Source organism: Anolis sagrei, chromosome 5, assembly GCF_037176765.1.
Source record: "Anolis sagrei isolate rAnoSag1 chromosome 5, rAnoSag1.mat, whole genome shotgun sequence".
Lineage (NCBI taxonomy): Eukaryota > Metazoa > Chordata > Lepidosauria > Squamata > Dactyloidae > Anolis > Anolis sagrei.
In genome coordinates, this window is record NC_090025.1 from 135331554 (window position 1) to 135352361 (window position 20808).

The following is a 20808-nucleotide window of genomic DNA, read 5'->3' on the forward strand; positions in this document are numbered from 1 at the left end:
TGCCTTTCCTTAACCTTCCCATAACCAGCACAGTTCCTATTAGTTGTCAAAAGATGTATACATTTTTGGGGCATCCGATATTACCTCCAGACTTGCACTGTATATGCATATACATACACCCAAGATAATAAACTGTTACTAAAACAACTTCCTATTAACAGCAAATTGCTTCAATAACCACCTTATTTCGGTTAAAAGCAAACTGGCCTAACTTCTGCCTAAGCACAAAGGAAAACAGAGCACAAAACTACTTCCTCCTTATCAAACTCGAAACGCAATGGGAAGTGCCAAAGTGGGCGTATATATACAGCCGCCGGAAGTCTCGCGATGGTTGACGTCTTTCACACAGAGTTCTCAAATCCCGCTGAACTCTCCGTGAGCCTCAACTTGAGAATCGTCCAGGGTTTCTCGGACTCAGACTCCCAGAAGCCTCAGCCGCGGTAGAGAAGGGCCGAGAATTCTGGGAAACGGAGTTCAAAGGGGGGGTAGTACGAGCAAAGGTTGAGAGCAACTGCTGCAACGCCATTGTAATCTCGCGGCGTCGGTGGTCTATCGCGAGAGGAGAAGTTTACTTTGCTTCTATCTGTGTGATCGGGGCGGCAGGAGAGGATGAAGAGCGGAAGCGGCGCCTGAGGGATTCCCTCGTAACTGGAATGTAAGGAAGGGGCCGGTTTGGCAGGTACCACTCGCTCAGGCGGGGGTGGCTGGGTCAGTCCATTCCTCTCATTTGTGGCTGTAGGGATTCAAGGCTTTTGGCCCCTTTCATAGAGTTCACGCCAGGATAACTATTTGGCCCTGTTTAGATAGCCTTTACTCGCCTTCCTACGCCTGACATCCTCCAGTAGTAACTAGCAAAGACGTCTGTAGAAAACCAGCCAACCAGTAATTCATTTCTAGGCAAAAATGGGTTAAAATTGTGTTACATAGCTGAAATCTTTGTAGTAAACTACTTCTTTGTGCTTAGAGCTGTTAAATGGCAAATCTATTTCATGTTCAGTGTGGTTCAGTGTCTTACACAGCCTCTTTGCCTTGTGTATATGAATTATTATAGTATTTGTTGCTTTGGATATTAATATTAGTAGTTTTAGTAGTAGTAATATTGATAATATTATAATAATTATTGATATTGTTAATAATTATAACTATTATTAATATTATAATAATTATTGATAATATTATAATGTGATACAATATAATGTTGATAATAATACAATATTATAACTGAACGGTTTGGGACCACCCTACCTGCGTGACCATATCGCTGTCTACGAACCCACACGCTCACTCCAGTCATCTGAAGAGCTCTGCTCGTGATCCCGCCCGCGTCGCAAGCGCGCTTGGTGGGGACACGGGACAGGGCCTTTTCTGTGGTGGCCCCCCGACTCTGGAACGCCCTCCCGAAAAATCTCAGACAAGCCCCTACATTGGCAGTCTTCAGAAAGGAACTGAAAACCTGGCTGTTCCGATGTGCCTTTTCAGATTAGGAACCTCCAGACCAAATCCTAGAAGCACCTTAGTAGAACCAAGATCACTGCACACTGCACATCGCACTTATATTTAATCCTACATCCCTCCTGCCACACCAGCACTTTTAACCCAGTACCCTACTCCGGCTGGCCCAGTTTTAATAGTGTTTTGTTGTATTGTTTACCATTATTGTTTTCTGCTTAACTGTTTTTAATTTGCTATGGTTATTGTATTGTTGTATTGTGTTTTGGGGCTCTGGCCTATGTAAGCCACATCGAATCCCTTGGGGAGATGCTAGTGGGGTACAAATAAAGTTATGATAATAATAATAATAATAATAATAATAATAATATATTTTATATTACATGTAATATATTTTATATTACATGTAATATATTTTATATTACATGTAATATTGTTGGAAACCACCTTGAGTCACCAATTGGCCGAGAAAGGTGGTATACAAATACAGTAAATAAATAAATACTAATGATATTACAGTATAATAGTATAGTACAATATAGTAATATATAATACTAATGTTGTGTTATGGTAATAATATAATATATTGTATTTACATATTACTTGTAGGCCGCTCTGAATCCCCTTCGGAGTGAGAAGGACGGCATATAAATGTCATAAATAAATAAATAAGTCAGGATTGAGAACCAATGCGGTTTACATTCCAAAACAATATAAATACAAATGTAAACAAGGTAAATATTAAAATGGAATTACACTTGTACTATTGTTGAAGCTATTCAAATACAGTAAATAAATAAAAACTACCAACAGTGTATAAACAGCATATTATTTTGTGTTGTCAGTAAATACATTTCAAAAAAACTGAATTTAATTCAGTCATAGATTGATATAAAAATAATTTTTAGCAGGAAGTACATAAAATTGAATTACATAAAATACAATACAGTAAGCTAACTGAGGTCTCTTCTACAGTGCCATATAAAATCCAGATTATCTGGTTTGAACTGGGTTATATGGCAGTGTAGACTAATATAACCCGGCCTAAAGCAGATAATCTGGATTTTATATGGCAGTGTAGATGGGCTGTCAGATAATCCAGTTCGAAGCAGATAATTTGGATAATCAGAATTATATGACAGTGTAGATGGGTTTTAATCCACTGATTCAGTTTTCCATGGATTCAATTGTCTAAGGCTTGAAAATATTTTATTTATTTGTTTGTTTGTTTACCACATTTGTACCTTGTTCTTCTCACCCCAAAGGGGACTCAGAGCGGCTCACAGATATAAGCACAATTTGATGCCACACAAACATACATCTATCAAAACAAACTTATACCATTAAAACCAAAGCTTGGTCTCACATATTGCCCTTCCCATCCTCCTCTCAAAAGCAAACCTTGATGTGGTCTTTTTGTTACTATAATTATAATTATTAATATCAAACTTTTTGTCTTCGTAGAGACTCAAAAAACATCTTACATTGTTAAAAAATATGTGCAATTTAAAATCAAAAACATATAAAACATATTTTATATAAAGAACTGCATTTTACAAGACAATACAGTCAGCCATCTGAATCCACTGATTGTATTCCTCAGATTGTATCTGAGACTTGAAAATATTGCCCTTCCCAATTTTTCCCCCCAAAAAGCAAACTTTGATGTTGCCATTTTATATGAGGACTTTATATAATGGGGCTTAATCATCCATAGATTTCCAAGAACCAAATCCAGCAGTTTATTTATTTACTATATTTCTACCCTGCTCTTCTCACCCTGAAGGGGACTCAGAGCGGCTCACAGACCATGGCAAACTTCAATGCTGCATTATACAAACACATTATAAAAACAATTAAAACATATCAATACAATAAAACAAGTTAAAACATATTGCCTAGTCGCATAGTCAACTTATTTGTATTCAGTTGTTGCTTTGGTACATGAGAACAACCATGATAGCCATTTTTATGTATTTTAATTGTTCTCTCAGGGTTTATATCTTAATTGTTAATTATGTTTTTAGTATAATTATGTTTATTTGACTATTTGTATTCTGTTTTCTATTTTGATGTTAATTTCTCTTTTGTCAAAAGTTTATGGTTATTTTTTTGTATTATTTTGGTATTATTTTTGACATGATTGTATGTTTGCCCTTTTTGGTGCGTAAACCACTCTGAGTCCCCTCAGGGAGAAAGGGCAGTCTATAAATAAAGTTTTATTAATATTAGTTTATTCAAACTGCTACATTCATGTTGGATTGCATATTGCACTACACCCCAAACACCTGTGTGCAAAGCTAGGTCTTTAACTTTTTCCTGAATACAGTTTTACTAAATACATACAAACATATTAATAGTAATAATGCTTTCCTCCTCCCATCAACAGGGTCTTACATGGCTAATTATTTTAAATGTAATGAGCTGCTTTGTAAAATAAGAAAAAATATAGCTGTTCCTGGAAAACCCTTATTTCCATGTGTCAATAATGTTTTGTTAAATAATCCTAATGTTCTCTCCCCCGCCTTTTCCTTTTCCAGGTAACATAATGAATGATGTTTCTTCTTAAAATAAAGTTTCAGGAGGGGAGTGACTCATGGACAACTTTAGGATTTATTAGTAATGTCAATCTGGTTGCCTTTGGGAAAATGTATTTACATAGTCATTCCTAAAAAAAGCCTGTGGGGTAAACAAGCAACCAGACATCTGTACTATTTGTACAGACCAAAGTTTTTTTGGAGACTAAGTCATGCTCTTCCGCTTAGAGTTTTACACACAAGCAAACCATGTTGCAAAGGGACCCGAGGCAAAACCTGGTGGCGTGACACCCATCTTAATTGTTATGCTTTTGTATATAACACAGTTTCGAAACTTAGCACTTCTAAGGAATTGACAAAAACAAACAGTCGCATGTCACGTTTCAAGAACACTTTAGAATCTGTCTCAAAAGCTGTGTCTGGAACTCACAGTGAGCTGGTTTCACGGATTGCTCGGCTCAAGCCGTATTCTGGTATCTTGAGCAAAGTGGTTGAAAATGATGGCAAGGGGAACCGCTTTCTTACCAACGCTGAAAATGATGGCCAAGCCACTGATAACAGAAGTAAAAAAGACTACAGTGACAATTTAGATGACAAGAATCCCGTGTCCACAGGTGGAAGCTTGGATTCTAGTGGTGCTTCTCAACGCTCTTTGAAGGATCTTGCAGATGTAAAAAGTAGTCTTTTTCATGTTAGCTATTTTACTACAAGCTTTGGAGAAACTTACAACTTTCTAGCCAATCACATCAACTGGTACTTTGGTTCTGGAGGCATGGCTCAAGGAAAACAAGGAGACGCCTCTTCCCCGAAACCACAGGAGCAGGAGGGAAGGATACCTATTTCATCAGAGGATGACATACTAAGTAATGAGAATAGGATGGATGCAGTATCTGCTTTAATACCTGCAGCACAGTCTCCAGATGCTGAGAAGGCCAGTGCTGCCCCACCAACTTCCAGCAAAAAGAGCATTACAAGTTTTCTTTCGTATCCTACCAATAGCGTACAAGCCTTTGTGGATAGTTACATTGGAGGTCTGGTGCCCAAGTTACGATCTGACCCCAAAGCTGCCTTGCAAGAAAAGAGCAAAGCACAGGATCAGGAGGAGACGATGAAAGATGATGAGGAGGCCAAGCAGGCAGAAGAAAAGGAAAAGAGGTTAATTCTACAAAGGGAAAAGGCAAGTCAATCTTTCTTTCTCAATGTTAAAAATCACGTTTTGAAGTAATTTTGTTAAGAGACACGATACATATGAGCTGGGGGTATCTAGCAGAAGCAGAGGAAGTTATCCATTTATTTCAGTCCTTGGCATGTAGACTGTCTAGATGGGAAACCTTCAGTCAAACCCACCTGAAAATGATGCAGTATGGTAGAAATGCTTGATTTAATGTGAAAATTGGTAATATAATATAAATAACAAAAAAGGATAACAACTTGCCTGAAATAGCTTTCTATTTAAATAGAGTAGTTGATAGACCTTTCCACATGCATTCACAAAACGTGATGCCCGTGCATATCTAACACATCAATTGTGACACAGCAGTAACCTGAGGACAGAAGCTGACCAATTATTGTGTGATGTAGAAATGTAGGTGTTGCACCTGTCACCACAGATGACAGATTCCTTACAAACCTGAATGAGGATACAAGAATTTTGTAATCATTTCTGGAACAATATACATAATACATGTATATGTATGTATTAGGCATTAAAAATGAAATACAGTACTCCACTAAAAAAGGACTTCGGTCAGGAAGTGAAAGGTATCCTCCCCACTTTTGCATATTTTCTTCCTTCATTTTTATTTGCACCCCTGAAGGTGTAAATCAGACTGTAGAAGTTACAAGTGTTTTGTTTACCTATTTCTTCCATATTTATTTGTACACTTCAGAGATAAGAACATTAAGGTGGCTCTACATTCACCCTTTATCTCAATGCTGATTGGGAGTGGCATATGGTGGATCGGCCCCGGGATGGTTTAGATTACCAGGCTCCCCAGGTCCTGTGGAGGCAGAAGGGAATCTTGACTATCCCAGTTTGGCTCCATCAGGCAGCCATTCTTATTTACCCCATTCTTTTGAGGTGACCAGAGGTCATGACATGGTTATGTCCATCTCTTGCTGTGTGGAGAGATGTCAGCTAGGGTGGCAGATCCCCCCCTCTTTTCCCTCCTTCCTTCTCCTATTACCTTGTCTCACTCTAGGCCACTAGCATGTTCCACCTGTTGGCTTCTGCAACAAGAAAAATAAGAAGGGGACAGTGAGTGCCCCGAACCCAAGGAATACTGGATGGACATGTAAACAGTTGTGGCTGGTTCCATCTCAGAACCATCCCCAACTTCTTATATAGGCCCAATATTACAGCTTGCTCCAGATTCCCAGAGAGAATTTGTAGCAGCCCATGACATTTGTTAATGCAGTTCAAGACCACAATAATCTGATTCAGCTATGACAGTCATTCCACCACCCTCCTTAGGTGATCCCTTGTAGCCCGAGGATAATGGTCCTCCAAGTGTAGTGTCTTGGCGGTGGGTCCGTAAGTGACTGTGGAACCCTATTCTTGATCCTTCAGGGTTGACTTGATGTACCTTTCTCTTCACAGTTTTCTACCTTTCGCCATCCATTGGTGCCTCTTAGAATTCTGCAGCACTGCTGGTCACAGCTGACCTCCACTTAGAGGGCTCAAGGGCCAGGGCTTCCTAGTTCTCCGTCATTCCACCACCACAAATCTGTTTCTCTCCCCCCCCCCCTCCCCGCTTTTTGGGATAACTGTAGATGTACCCTTCATCTTCTTAACTCATGATATGTGACTCAAAGTCTTGTATAGGAAAATAAAATTATGAAAATAGCTATGGTATTTGATCTTAAAACTAATGTTTGTTTGTTTTTACATTCTAGTAGGTGGTCATGAAATTTTGTATTTTAGGTCCTTTAATTTGAATTCTGAACATATTTCACAGAAATAAGCTAATTTAAATTAATATGACTTGGAGAATTGCACAATAAGGCATAAATTGTGACAAAAACTTTCATGAACTAGTTTTCATTTTATGAGATTATTGAAGAGATAATCTAACTGTATAAGCATTTCTGTTTTTTCTACAAAGGTAAGCAGCCAACTGTTTTGTTTTAAATGGATCAGATAATGTGTTAGACAAATTGATTGCTGGCAGTGGATTTGTTTCTTTAAGTTCATGTAAGAGGTTTTTAATTAGAGAGGTTTTTAATTAAATGTATCTGTTTTTCTAGATAATTGCAAAGGTAAGTATAGATAACAGAACCCGGGCTTTAGCCCAAGCTTTGCGAAGATCATCTAACAGAAGAGTCTGTATCAACAGGGTTGAAGAACTGACATACCATCTCTTGGAATTTCCAGACAGCAGAGGAGTTGCTATTAAGGTACACACTAATGACTGTGAATTACAGGTACAAACGAATGAATGGAATTACAATTATGCAACAAGTTGCTGTCATTCTGGCAATAATGCTTCTTAAAATTACCTTTTATGACATAGAATCATGTGTTGTATTGAATCATATTGAAACCTGATGTGTAACATCAAGTTTCAGTGGTTTTTATATCTACTCAAGCAAGATTTCATAGTTGGAAACTTTTGGTCTGGTTTCACCTACCCCTCTGCAAATGATTTATTCCTCCCTCAGCAATCTGCCAGGTCAGGGAAGAAAAGACATGGAAGAGAGGGAAGGGGTATTTGTAGCTCCTGCTCTGGTTACCTCATACACTGACCTCAACATTGTACATTGCCAGTATGTGTCCCTCCACCACTACTTGGAAATTGTACAGCTACTTCTGTTGCAATGCCAGCAGAGTTGTGTAATATTCCAAGAACACAAAGCTCTGTTATATCCAAACTTAAAAGACTTTTGAAGATTATTTCATTTCTTTATCCTATAGTATAATATAAAAATGTATATATAGTGCATTATTTGCAATATCCTTAATAATTCAGCTTTTGCTGCAACCTGTCTCCAAAGTCACCTATTTCTATCCTGCCTTTCTCTATCCTGAAGGGGACTCAAGGCAGCTTTACATATAGGCAACTATTTAATGCCTTTGGACAACATACAGTTCAAATACATTTAAAATTTAAAATTAAAGGACGTTAAAACATAAACAATTGCATTCACTATTAAATATATAATATAGACTATAATGTAAGTTTTATTATTTCCTATATATCGAGACTTTTGGGACAAAATATTTTACACAATATTTATAAAATTTACCCTACATGTTGTTTATCTGAAAGATAAAAAATATAAAAAATATGTAATGTAAAATGTGAGCTTGTTATTTTTCTTTATATATGGAGGCTTTTGGAACACTCTTTATTGATATTTTCAGTAAATAAGTGAACCTAACAGCTGGATTACTGAAGGCTGATTTGGATGTCATTTGAATGACTAGAAGAGCTTACTAGAAAGCCTGTATATAGCATTCCAGATTAAATATATAAGAATGTTTGAGGAGTTTTCAATTAACACGCTCACACTTTATCTTTGCATCTCAAACCATCCATTGTATCTACTTTCATTTTGTTTCTAAGTAGGAATGTCAATGAAATTGATGTTTTTGTTTCATTTAAAATGTGTATTGCATTTCTAGGAAAAAATCATTCCATGCTTATTGCGGTTGAGACAGTCAACTGATGAAGCTCTTCAAGCTGCTGTTAGAGAGGCCTTAGCTGTAATTGGATATTCAGACCCTGTGAAAGGATGGGGCATTCGCGTTCTCACCATTGATGGTGGGGGGACAAGGTATTACTGTAATTATTTTAAATTGCTTTTATCTTGACCTTCAGCTGATTTACATAAGGTAAGGCTGGAGTGTATTCAGCCTTGATTTAAGATTGTATAAAATTGTATCAATACTTCTATTTTTTTTTAAATCCCACCTTTGAAATCAAACAGATTCTGAAGCCGTTGGCAGTGGTAGTTCTATGTACCTAAAACTAGTGCTCTGTAGAGGAAAGTTTAGGGGAGTGTTTTTAATACCATGTCCAATACTGTCATATAAACCAGGACCGTGCCATCATGCTCTACTTTGGTAAATTACTATTGTTTATATAGCTATTATATTTGAACTTGCAAACTTGTTATTTTCGATTCTGGTTTGGAGATATTGTGCAGGCATAATTAAGGGTTTAAGATATAATTGGTACATTATTAAGATACTCGTGCCCTACCCCTTGTTTAAAGATCTGAGGGCAGCTTACAATAAAACCATGTATATGTTAGTAACAACAACTTTATATAAGTACATCTACCTAGTATTTTCTTAATATATGTTTCAATTCACTTCATTGTTGCAAATTTGATGTATTCCTCTTAACTCATATGAAATTTATGAAATGTAATGTGCTATATTTTAACTATGTCGATCGGGCTTGTTCCCATGTAAGCTGCCCTGAGTCCCTTCGGGAAGATGGAGTTGGGATACAAAAATAAAGTTGTTGTTGGTTTTGTTATTAAATTTGGTGGGCCAACACGCAATCGGCAGGGTTACTTTCAGCATGAAGCCTAACTAACTGAGCAAACAAATTACTTATATATTTTTTAAAAATTACAAGCTTAGTAGTTCTCTCTTATACTCTGACATTATGAATTTCAATTTCATTAAGAAAAAAAATTAAAGAACTTTGAAACTATTGCTCTGCTGTTCTGTTTAGTTTCAGAATGGCCAAGACCATGCATAAGAACCAGATGCAGGGAAGGTTCATGTGAAAGTTTTAAACTGAATCGAAACAATTGTTTGTCATATTATTTGCTGTAATGAAAATCATTGTGAATTTTTTCTCACTTCCTTTTCAATATTATGTCCAAAATAGTGACATAAGGAAGTATATAATCAATGGGTGTTTACTTACAACAGTTTACTGGCGATCTCCCTGCTATCCTACAAGCTTTACTTCCAGCTAAATATGTACAATGAGTCCTAGGTACCCACTGGGTTTTGGTTCCAGGACTTCATATAGATATGAAAATCTGTGGATGCTTAAGTCACATTCTATGCAATTGGTAGCCAAATGATATCTCTTACATAAAATGGAAAAAAATTGCTTTGAAGATTCTTAAAAAATATTTTCAAGCTATGGATGGTTGATTCTGTGGATGCAGAATCCGTGTATGTTGTATCCACAGATTCCACCATAAGATTGAACTATCGGCCTTTAGGCACTATGTTACACTAACATGCAGATACTTAGTCAATGTCATGTGACGGGTGTTTTGTGGCACAGCACACAATGAGTGATTACTATAATACTGCACTTGAGCCTTGTTACTGAGTATGTATTTTGGGCTATGACATACACTCATGACAACCAGTCACTCAACACTGCAATTACACACCTATTAACATCACAGTCAGCCAAGCATGTTGCTTTAAAGTTGCCAGGAGGTTGAATAAAGTTCAAGCTTTATCTTGATAAATAATTGAATTGCAAATCTTGTTTTTAGTACTCATTACATTCAGGCATCTGGGATGGATGTACTTCTGGGACCTGAGCATTCTGACCATTTGTATCTTGTATTTACTGTAATAACTTGTTTTCATGTGGGGCACTGACTATAATGCAGCTTGGAACTGGTTTGACAGAAAACGTTTTCGCTCTACAGGCAATTAGATTGCCATGCCAGGAACTGGTTTGATGTCAGGACATTGATTACATTCCACATGAAACCTGCCCTCAAATCAGTCTGCAGGTATCCCCCTTCCCCCATGTCCTGCAGAGATGTGCATCAGTGATACACTGGCATTCAGGGTGAAAAAAAGGGAAAGTGACAGTTAAGATTGGAAGTGATCAGTTACTCCTCCCTGGAGATCAATTAGTCCCTTGCTTGTCAGCAATGCCTTTAAGGCACTTTTACGTATTTCATTCTGGATTCTGTAATGTACTTCAGCAGGGGGAAGTGTCTACAGTGTGTTCCACTCTTTGCAGAGTTGTTTACACCTTGGATATGGAATACATTGGGATTTTCTGCAGCACATTTTATGGCTTGTTTTGGACATTCCTGTGCCTTTTTAGAATATGCTGTTTCCCATTTAATGTATGCTGCAGTGTGCATTTTGTGACCTTCATGATTTTGAGTCACCTTGAAACTGCATTAAATGGTTAGTGCAGCTGGGGCCTTGCAGTACATTGTAATCACAGTTGAGCGCCTGGAGGTGTATACTGTATTCAGAAACAAAGTGTAGAAAGAAGGCTGTTTACCCCCCTCTCTTAGAAAGTAGATCTACACAAACACACACATTTTATCTATAAAGGTTTCCCCCTGACATTAAGTCCAGTCATGTCCGACTCTGGTGGTTGGTGCTCATCTCCATTTCTAAGCCGAAGAGCCAGTGTTGTTCATAGACACCTCCAAGGTCATGTGGCCGGCATGACTGCCTAGAGCGCCATTACCAATATTGTGTGCTTATTATCTACATAGTCAGCCTTCTTTTAGCATGCAAAATTACCCTCAAGTTGACTTCAACTTATAGTTGAAGTCAATTAATGAGAGAAATCCAAGCTACCCTATCATCAAGAGCCCTGCCCCAGTCTTAGAAATTAAAATTGTTTGGGCTGTATTGTTTGGCTTTCATTATGCACATTTTCAGTGACATCACAAGGAACAATGATAAAAACTTTGGACAATGTAATAGATACTGTACAGTAGCACAAGTGACTTCTGTGAAGGCCTAGTGCACAAGAGTGTCCTTCATGAGTTCAACTAGAAGTAGAATGCACTAGTGGTGGGATGCTTGAGGACCTGAAACCAAATATGCAACTGAAGAAGCACAATTGAGATCCATTTGTGTAGAATTTTCTTTTGCTAATGACATGCAGGATTTAGGGCATCATTTTCCCATTATATTAGCATTCCTCAAACTAATATCTATTACATGCCTTCAGGTTTACTCTGATGTTATGTCAGCTCCGTCTTTTGGCAAAAATTATTCAAAGGAGGCTTGCCATTCTGCCTTCTAAGGCTGAAAAATTGTGGCTTGCCTAAGGTCACCCGGTGGGTTTCTATGACTGAACAGGGATTTGAACTACATTCTTCTGCAATCTTGGCTTTAACATTCAAATCACTACAATAATATGCTGGTTTATAAATAATTGTAATCTTGTGGCCTTGATGTAAAAATGTTTCACTTAAAGTTATTTTTAATGTATTTCAGAGGTTTAGTGGCACTTCAGACTCTCCGTAAACTAGAAGAGCTTACTGGAAAGCCTGTTCATCATCTTTTTGATTATATTTGTGGAGTGAGTACAGGTAAATATTTCTGAAAAGAAACATTCCCTATATTATATTCACAATGTAGAGAACCTTTATCTGTGTATATGAGCAAAAGAGCTATGTGCCCAGTTGTGTTTCTGTTTTACACGGTTGCCTTTCAATTACTGAGTTAGAATGTAAAAGGATTAATGGAAAAGCTTTTTTTCTGGAAAACTTTATGTCTGATATTGTAGAATTGCATGGAAAGAGTGAAATTAAACTGAGATGTTACATTCTGTTTTGAAACTGCTGTTGAATCTGCCTCTTCTGGACTCTGAACACTTGGGTGTCTGCCAAAGGGCACTCATGCCTATTTTACGTCTCTTCCTGATACTTCTGGTGTAATGTATGCACAGAAATGGAGACCGTTTTCAAAAACAGTGTTATGTTTTCAGAAACAGTTCACAGAACCAAATCACAGTCATAAAGTCAAGGGCTGTCTAATTTAATCCCCTGCTCTGCAGGAATGCCTATATAAAACATGCCCATGAGCCATCTCACCTATATTTAAAGCCCTCCAAAGAAAGAGTTAGTTAAGAGAAAAAATATGATCCATTATATAGTTTTCCAAATGGAAACATTGCACTTGAAAATTTGGTTTTGATGTTCCTGATGGTTACTCTCATATGTGTAATAGGATTTTTTTTGTTATATGAAGACAATCAATTCATATTATTATGGGTTAGTATATATGGTAAGTTGTTAAAATGAATTGAGAGAAGGATTGCTGCATTTTCTTTTTAGTATCACATATATTTGCCAGATGCATCAGTTAAATTCATGGTTATTCTTTCAGCCATTTCACCAATGTGGGACAGCTTGGCTTGTGTTACTTACCTCAATACTGAGAACTGGTAAAGCAATACATGCTACAGGGAATTTTGTGCCTCTTTTGTATACCTGCCGGTGACAATACAGTCCCTAATCTTTAATAATTGCTTTTTCTTGAGTTACAAAGGTAGGAACTTGAGCAGAAAAAACAGCTGCGAGAGAATGAAAGATTAAATAGTAGAAGGAAAAACAGTTCAGGAGTTGACATGGACCTTGAAGATGTACTCAGTTGGACAGGCATAGGCAGAATAAGAATGTTTGGCACTTCCTTTGGAAGCAGCAGTGTATAGAAGAAAGACGGTCATCTAGTGGTCTCTAAAAAAAGATTGTATTATCTGTCATGGTTGTGTCATACAAGGTCCTTACAGATACACTTCCAGATCATGATTTCTCAAGGACATATGCAAGAAAAGTCTCAATTTGAATAGTTTTCCTAGATATTTGTCATTTCATGACTTTGTTGATTGTCAGTGTGGCATAGTGGTTTGAGTGTTGGAGTATGACTCTGGAGACCAGGGTTAGAATCCCTGCGCAGCTATGGAAACCCACTGGGAGCCCATGAACAAATCACACTCTCTCAGTTCTCCAAGGAATGCAAAGACAAATTACCTCTGAAAAAATCTCACCATAGATTGAAAGCAATATGAAGGCATATAGAAATATGCATTAGTTATAAAGAAAATCAAAACAGTGCAGCTTACTGGATCTTAGTACAGTATTTAGTGATTGAGAAGAAGAGCATGAACTAATAGTTGTTCAGCATACAATCTAGTTAGTCTGGGTATTGCTGTTTTTAAAAACACTAGGTGGCACTATAAAGGAATACTAGCATTTATTTTTAAGAATCATAGTCCTTTTGTCTTAAAAAAAGGTCCGAAACCCTTTCTTGGTTTCTTTTTGAAAGGTACAATACATTTTCCATTATTGTCACTGAAAAATACAATATTTAAATCCAATATTTAAATATTTAAATATTTAAATCCATTTTTATTTATATTATATTTATATATATTTATTTATATTATATTTAATAATTAATAATTTATATTATTAATATTTAAATTTAAATATTTAAATCCAAGGAATGCAAAGACAAATTACCTCTGAAAAAATCTCACCATAGATTGAAAGCAATATGAAGGCATATAGAAATATGCATTAGTTATAAAGAAAATCAAAACAGTGCAGCTTACTGGATCTTAGTACAGTATTTAGTGATTGAGAAGAAGAGCATGAACTAATAGTTGTTCAGCATACAATCTAGTTAGTCTGGGTATTGCTGTTTTTAAAAACACTAGGTGGCACTATAAAGGAATACTAGCATTTATTTTTAAGAATCATAGTCCTTTTGTCTTAAAAAAAGGTCCGAAACCCTTTCTTGGTTTCTTTTTGAAAGGTACAATACATTTTCCATTATTGTCACTGAAAAATACAATATTTATTCTGATGAGTTCTGTAAACACTGAACTATTTTTTCTTAAAATCTCATCAGACATCAACATAACAAAATGAGCTTCCAGAATCTGGTGCCACCCAGGGCCCTTCCACATCCCTATATCCCAGAATATCAAGGCAGAAAATCCCACATTATCTGAGTGTGGAGTAAGATAACCCAATTCAAAGCAGACATTGTGGAATATTCTGCCTTGATATTCTGGGATAAGGGCTGTGTGGAAGGGCCCGCAGATGAAGTGGACTGCAATTCACATGATTTCTCTGCTGCTTTTGTGTGCTGAGATTTGTAGTCCAAATATGTAGTGGGTTCATGTTGGAGAAGAATACTATAAAGTATTCATTAGCTGGTGTTCTAAAAAATGGAGTGTTTCACATTTTATAAATATTTATTTTCAGGTGCTATACTGGCATTTATGCTGGGATTATTCCATATCCCTCTCGATGAGTGTGAAGAACTTTATCGCAAATTGGGAACAGATGTTTTTAAACAAAATGTCATTGTTGGAACAGTTAAAATGGGCTGGAGCCATGCATTTTATGACAGTGAAATGTGGGAGAAGCTTCTTAAGTAAGTAAATCTTTTCTAAATCATTGCCAGTTTGTATTCATCAGTGTGTACAAAAGTTAAAAATACAGGTCAAACGGGGTTTTTCCTCTCTGTTATGCTACTTCTGTGGATGTCACAGTGTTTGTTAGCACCATTCCACAAAATGACAGTACACAAAATGACAAGATACTCATTTTTCAGTTGCTGCAGTTGTTAACATACATTGTGGCACCTATTTTTACAATTTGGTTTAGATTGAGCCTCCTTATTCTGGAATTCCAAAAATGTTCACATGGATGTTTGAGATAGGAACATTTAGCTTCATACATAAAAATGGTATAAACATAGGAAAAGAACTGTAAAATAATTTGAAATGGTTCTGAGGCAATGAAAAAGTATGTTTAGGTCTGCCACATCAAAGGGAGAATAGCTATATAGGTACCCAACATTTGATAGAAGGGGAATGAGAAAGATTTCCAAACATGAAAACCATTACTTCTCTCGGAAATGGAATAATTCTTATCAAGATATTAAAAAGTTGTACAATATGTCACTACATAATTTGATGGCCAGTCATTATTTTTATAAATTATACAAGATTCATAGATGGTTCATGCCTTAATGTCTGAGATGGGGATAAATGAGCCCAGACTACTGAACTGTGTGGTGAGCCACTAGTTACGCAAATGTTTGCACATATCGACCTTCCTCCAGCTAGAAAAATGAGTGCAGGTGTCTTGATTTTCACTGAATCAGGGCAGTTGTGTGACCTTATGAGGGAAGGCCTGGTATATTCAATAATCATAATGTCAACCATTTGTTCAACTTATTAGGGAAAGAATGGGATCATCTGTTATGATTGAAACAGCAAGAAATCCCAGATGTCCCAAAGTAAGTGGATATTGCTGGAGTTATTCCTGTAATAATATTTTTGGTAATCATATGAATTTGATCAGGATTTATATGTGTATGTCTGGTGTGTCTGGAATGCAATTTGAGATCAAAATGCTATAGAGATGAGGGGCTTCCTTGGAATTATGTGGTTTGTAATGGGTTACCAGAAAACAAGGGTAGGGGGAGTTACCCATAAGTAGAGGACCTCTGATGCTTCTTAGAGGAGGTCCTCCTGTCCCCCATGCACCAGATCAACCATTTCAGCAAGCCCCCACCTTCTGCATCAATGTCAGTTTGACAAGGCAGTGTGGAGCAGGGAAGAAGTAGCTTCAGCTAGCATAATAGTTTGTAATTAAGTCTTTCTCAACTCAGTATTTACTTCAGATCACCCATCTTGACCATCAAACTCAGATATCGAGTCCTTGCTTTTTGGTAGCAGTGGACTTGGTCGTTGCTATATCTGAGAGTTTACTGAACTTTAGTCTGCTGCTATCTATCATGTGACATTTAGAGATGCATCCATTAATTTTATTTGGTTATTTTAGTATGTTGAAGTGGCCATGTAGGGATTGATTCTCTAGTGTTGTAAAAACATAAAATCCATTAAAATGTACTACAATCATAAAGCCACCGTCTGTTCTACACTAAAACACCTAAAATGTTGTAGCTGCTTTAATAAAACCATATCAGCAGAAAGTAAATGTATAACCATAGAAACTAGTAGCAAAGTATAAATTAAAATGGCAGCCATTAAATATGCTGGGCTAAATCCAATTGTAATCCCAACTAAACATTTTCCGACTCACTAGGAATATTAATTCCAGTAGGTTTATTCTGGTTAGGACTTAAAATTAGATTTAATCCAACTAAAAATACTTTGAAACAGAAAAGTGTCAGGTCCTATTTAAAAGTAAATAATTGAATAATACATATCTATTTAAGAAGGGGGTCCCTTCTGAAAAGTCCATGTTTATAGCAGAGTTTGAAAGCAACCAGTTACAGGTGTCAAAGTCACCTGTAATAAGTCACTACTTACAAGTCGCTTTGTTAACAGTTGCTTATTACATGTATTGTCGAAGGCTTTCATGGCTGGAATCACCAGGTAGTTGTAGGTTTTTTCGAGCTATATGGCCATGTTCTAGAGGCATTCTCTCCTAAAGTTGCTTGTTACTCTTTGGGGCAACAATTATGTGATGTGAACTACATTTTTAAAATAGTGGCATAAACAAGAATGAAGTTGCTATATTGGTGGTACATTAAATTTTCTCACATTGTTTTCAATTTTGCTTTTAAAGGACCTTTAAGAGGATTCTGAAATGATTTTTTATATTCCTTTCTCTTGCTAATCTTGAGAGTTATGAGCAGTGTGACAAGTAAGAATGAATTGCTCTTTTGACATTGTTATGTATAACAGAAATGGATTACATGTCAGATACTAAAGCAAGTAATTGAACAAATTACTTTTAAAAAGGAAGTTTTGAATGTCTTGGTTCTTATGTCTTGTCTCATGTCTTGATGACGGACCTTCAGCTAGATCTCAGAGGTTGTTCTTAGGACCTGGACCTCTTTATAGACAACTTGGATCAAACTGTATAGGGCTTTAAAAGTAATTACAAGCCAGTGGAGCTCATACAATTGGCCATCTGGTGTACATGTATCAATCACTACAAACAGGTGTGATGTGGAATATTTAGTGATGTCTTTAAAGGCCCACCCATGTAGTGCATATAACATGCCTGGTCTAGTCTGAAGACAACTAATGCATTTATAACTGTGAGAAGATTTGCTTTCTGTAAAGAACATATGAAATGGCAGATGAGCCTATGCAGTTCATAGCTTCTCCTAGTCTCTCATTGAACCTGTGTTAAGAATGTAAATCCAGATCTCCCAAGTTGCAAACCAGGTCATGCGGGTGAAATATTAATTCTTCCACAATGGATTGCACTCCCATCCAGATAATCAGAATTCCCCATGCATTCTACCTCCTTTTTGCTCAGATTAATTTTCATCTTGCTTAATCTGTCCCAAAGCCTTTTCTAGTTGCCTCTTTTGGTTTCAGTGTGTTCCCTGACACAGGATGATGCAAGACAGGCAAAATTGTGTGTCATCTCTATAGAGATTTAACCGTAACCTGATCCTTAGATTTTCTCCTCATGTTTTTGGGTACATTTTAAACCACCTGGAAAATGAGAGGCGATTGTTGTACCCTGAAGCCTGCGTGAAGTGTCCAGGCAGCACCCAACTGCTGTTCAGCACCTGGAAAGGGAGATCTCACTACAGATCCAAGAAGAAGTGCTAGAGATTTGACAAGAACCTTTTTTTCTCCAGGTGCAGAAGTCCTATGGGTGCTGCCTGGACACTTTCTGCCAACCATTCTCCCTGCTGTATGCAGTTGCAGCTTATATAAAAGATATCATGAATGGAGTGCTGTGTGTGTGAACATTTTTTGAACCTAATAAATTAGGCATGCTTTGGTTTGAACACAGTTTTAAGGCAAGTTATCCCTAGCTAATTAATGTAGCTTTAGAAAATGTATTCACAAATTATCTTTTGTCTGTGCAATTATCATTTCTAACAGCTGTAGGGGTAGACGATCTTGTCCTACTTTGTTAAATCCCGACAATCAGTGGCTTATGTTAGCAACGTTCACTGCTGATATATTCAAGTCATAGGAATGATGAGTGTTATTCCAATTCTGTTCTTCACATGAGAATTCTATGGTTTGTAAAGCTATTGAACAGAACTATTTCATTTCGAATTGTGCAGATCGAGGGGAAAGTGCAATAATAGATAAATGCAGACTTTGAGCATTTTGAATGTTCCTTCAAACAAAAGAAAGTCTGAAAGAGGATGCAAATAAATATATGTGCCCTCTCACTTGCTAAGAGTGTCAAGGCATTATTTGTTGAGTTGTATGTGTCATTATATCAAGGCTCATTCCTAGTGGTTATATCCTTGGAAGGGTAGCATGTTAACTCTCATCTGTAATCTCTGAAGCACTTGATTGTTTTGAGAAGGGATTTCTAACCTCCTGTCACTCCCATGTGCCAAGCTGTCTTGTGAGATTTTGCTAAGAAAGCTGCGCAGAGGAGTGATAGTTTCAAAAAAGCTCTTCTTGGGGGAGTGGAACAATGAACATGCTTCAGGCATTATACTTAGTGAATTTAAATCTGGGAATGATTCATTCTGCTCTTTCAGTTATGTGACAGTTTGATTATATCACTGTTCTCAACTCTGAGAAAGAGAAAAATAATTAGGATATATTTACTTTCTCTTGTAAAAATAGTCTTTAGTGTTTACTGTATGTAGATGCTGAAGACGTAAGTACTGCTAACATGTATTACCAACATGGAATTTAATAATCTTGCAAATACAACATCTCTATCTTAAAAGGGAAGAAATAGAAAATATTCCCTCTGAACACTTCAGAGATTATTGTCAGTTTTAAGATTTTGATGGCTGTGATCCTACCATTTGATTTTCAAATTTTCAGCTATGGAATAATAACCATGTTTTTATTTATCTAGGTTCTTGCGGGTTTTTTGGGCTGTAAGGCTATGTTCTAGAGGCATTTCTCCTGACGTTTCGCCTGCTTCTATGGCAAGCATCCTCAGAGGTAGTGAGGATGCTTGCCATAGATGCAGGCGAAACGTCAGGAGAAATGCCTCTAGAACATGGCCCTATAGCCCAAAAAAAACCCACAAGAACCTAGTGATTCCAGCACCACACTACCTCTGAAGATGGTTGCCATAGATGCAGGCGAAACGTCAGGAGAAATGCCTCTAGAACATGGCCCTATAGCCCGAAAAAACCCACAAGAACCTAGTGATTCCAGCCATGAAAGCCTTCGACAATACATCGTGTCAGAAGCAAATTGAGAATACAGTTATAACATATAGAAAAACCACAAACAAAGTTAAAAACTTAGCATTATACTAAATTTCCTTTGACCAGAAGCTGGCTACTTCGAGTGCCTCTGGTGTCGCTGTGTGCATGTGTCAGGGCTCAAACTGCATTGTAGTAAGTGGTCTGTAGTTTGCTCTTCTCCACACTCACATCTCGTGGACTCCACTTTGTAGCCCCATTTCTTAAGGTTAGCTCTGCATCTTGTGGTACGGAGATAAAAATAATGTGTGATTTCACATTTAAAATATCTAGTTTCATAGGGTTTACATACAAGACATAATCTCTGACAAATGCATAGCTGGGTGAAATGGTAGTCCCTACTTCCCATAAGGAAATGATGATGGTGCCACTCCTGAAAAGATCTTATCTGGATCTAAAGATTTATCAGAAGTATTGCCATGTGACATATACCTCCTAGGGGATGGAACATTTAAAGTACCTGAGGTAACTAAGTTCTAGATGTTTTTTTTTTAGAAAATCCAACTTCCTATATCTATTCCAGTTTGGATTCCACTCCAGTTATTGAACAGCTTTATCTGTTGTAATGGATGATCACTAAAAGAGACTGATACTGTTACCCTATCACTGAGTTTCTCAGGGCTTTTAACAACATTGATAATAGTTTTCATCTGGATTGATTCTAGTTTTTGGGGCATTGTTTTATAGTAGTTATGCTCACAAACATCAGGAACTATCACCATAAGACTATAATATGAACCCCCTGCACTCTTGCTATGGGGGGATTACAAGCTACCCCTATTTGCATAGCTGTTACATACATTTATGAAGCTGCAAGATGCCATAATTAAATAATTTATGATGCTATCAGTATGCTGGATGTTACTTGGCTAGATTTTGCTATGACATCTGAATCAGATTAAGCTATATATGACATAGTTCATTGCT

The 20808-nt window shown here is 37.0% G+C and overlaps 1 protein-coding gene across 4 annotated transcripts in view; it reads left to right on the forward strand.

Annotated features, from left to right (window-relative positions):
* Positions 1 to 499: 499 nt before the first annotated feature.
* Positions 500 to 20808, forward strand: part of PNPLA8 (patatin like phospholipase domain containing 8) — a 39916-nt gene continuing 19607 nt past the window's right edge. Inside the window, exons 1-7 of one of the 4 annotated variants that reach the window (XR_009631601.2) lie at positions 500 to 655; positions 3990 to 5163; positions 7233 to 7382; positions 8611 to 8762; positions 12172 to 12266; positions 14952 to 15123; positions 15936 to 15993. Coding sequence is in view for 3 of the 4 variants with exons in the window: in XM_060777629.2 (XP_060633612.2) it covers positions 4072 to 5163; positions 7233 to 7382; positions 8611 to 8762; positions 12172 to 12266; positions 14952 to 15123; positions 15936 to 15993 (1719 nt within the window). In the remaining variant the exon portion in view is untranslated. Of the gene's footprint in view, positions 680 to 3989; positions 5164 to 7232; positions 7383 to 8610; positions 8763 to 12171; positions 12267 to 14951; positions 15124 to 15935; positions 15994 to 20808 lie in introns of all 4 variants that reach the window. The other 3 variants (XM_060777629.2, XM_060777628.2, XM_060777630.2) reach the window with 3 other exon arrangements.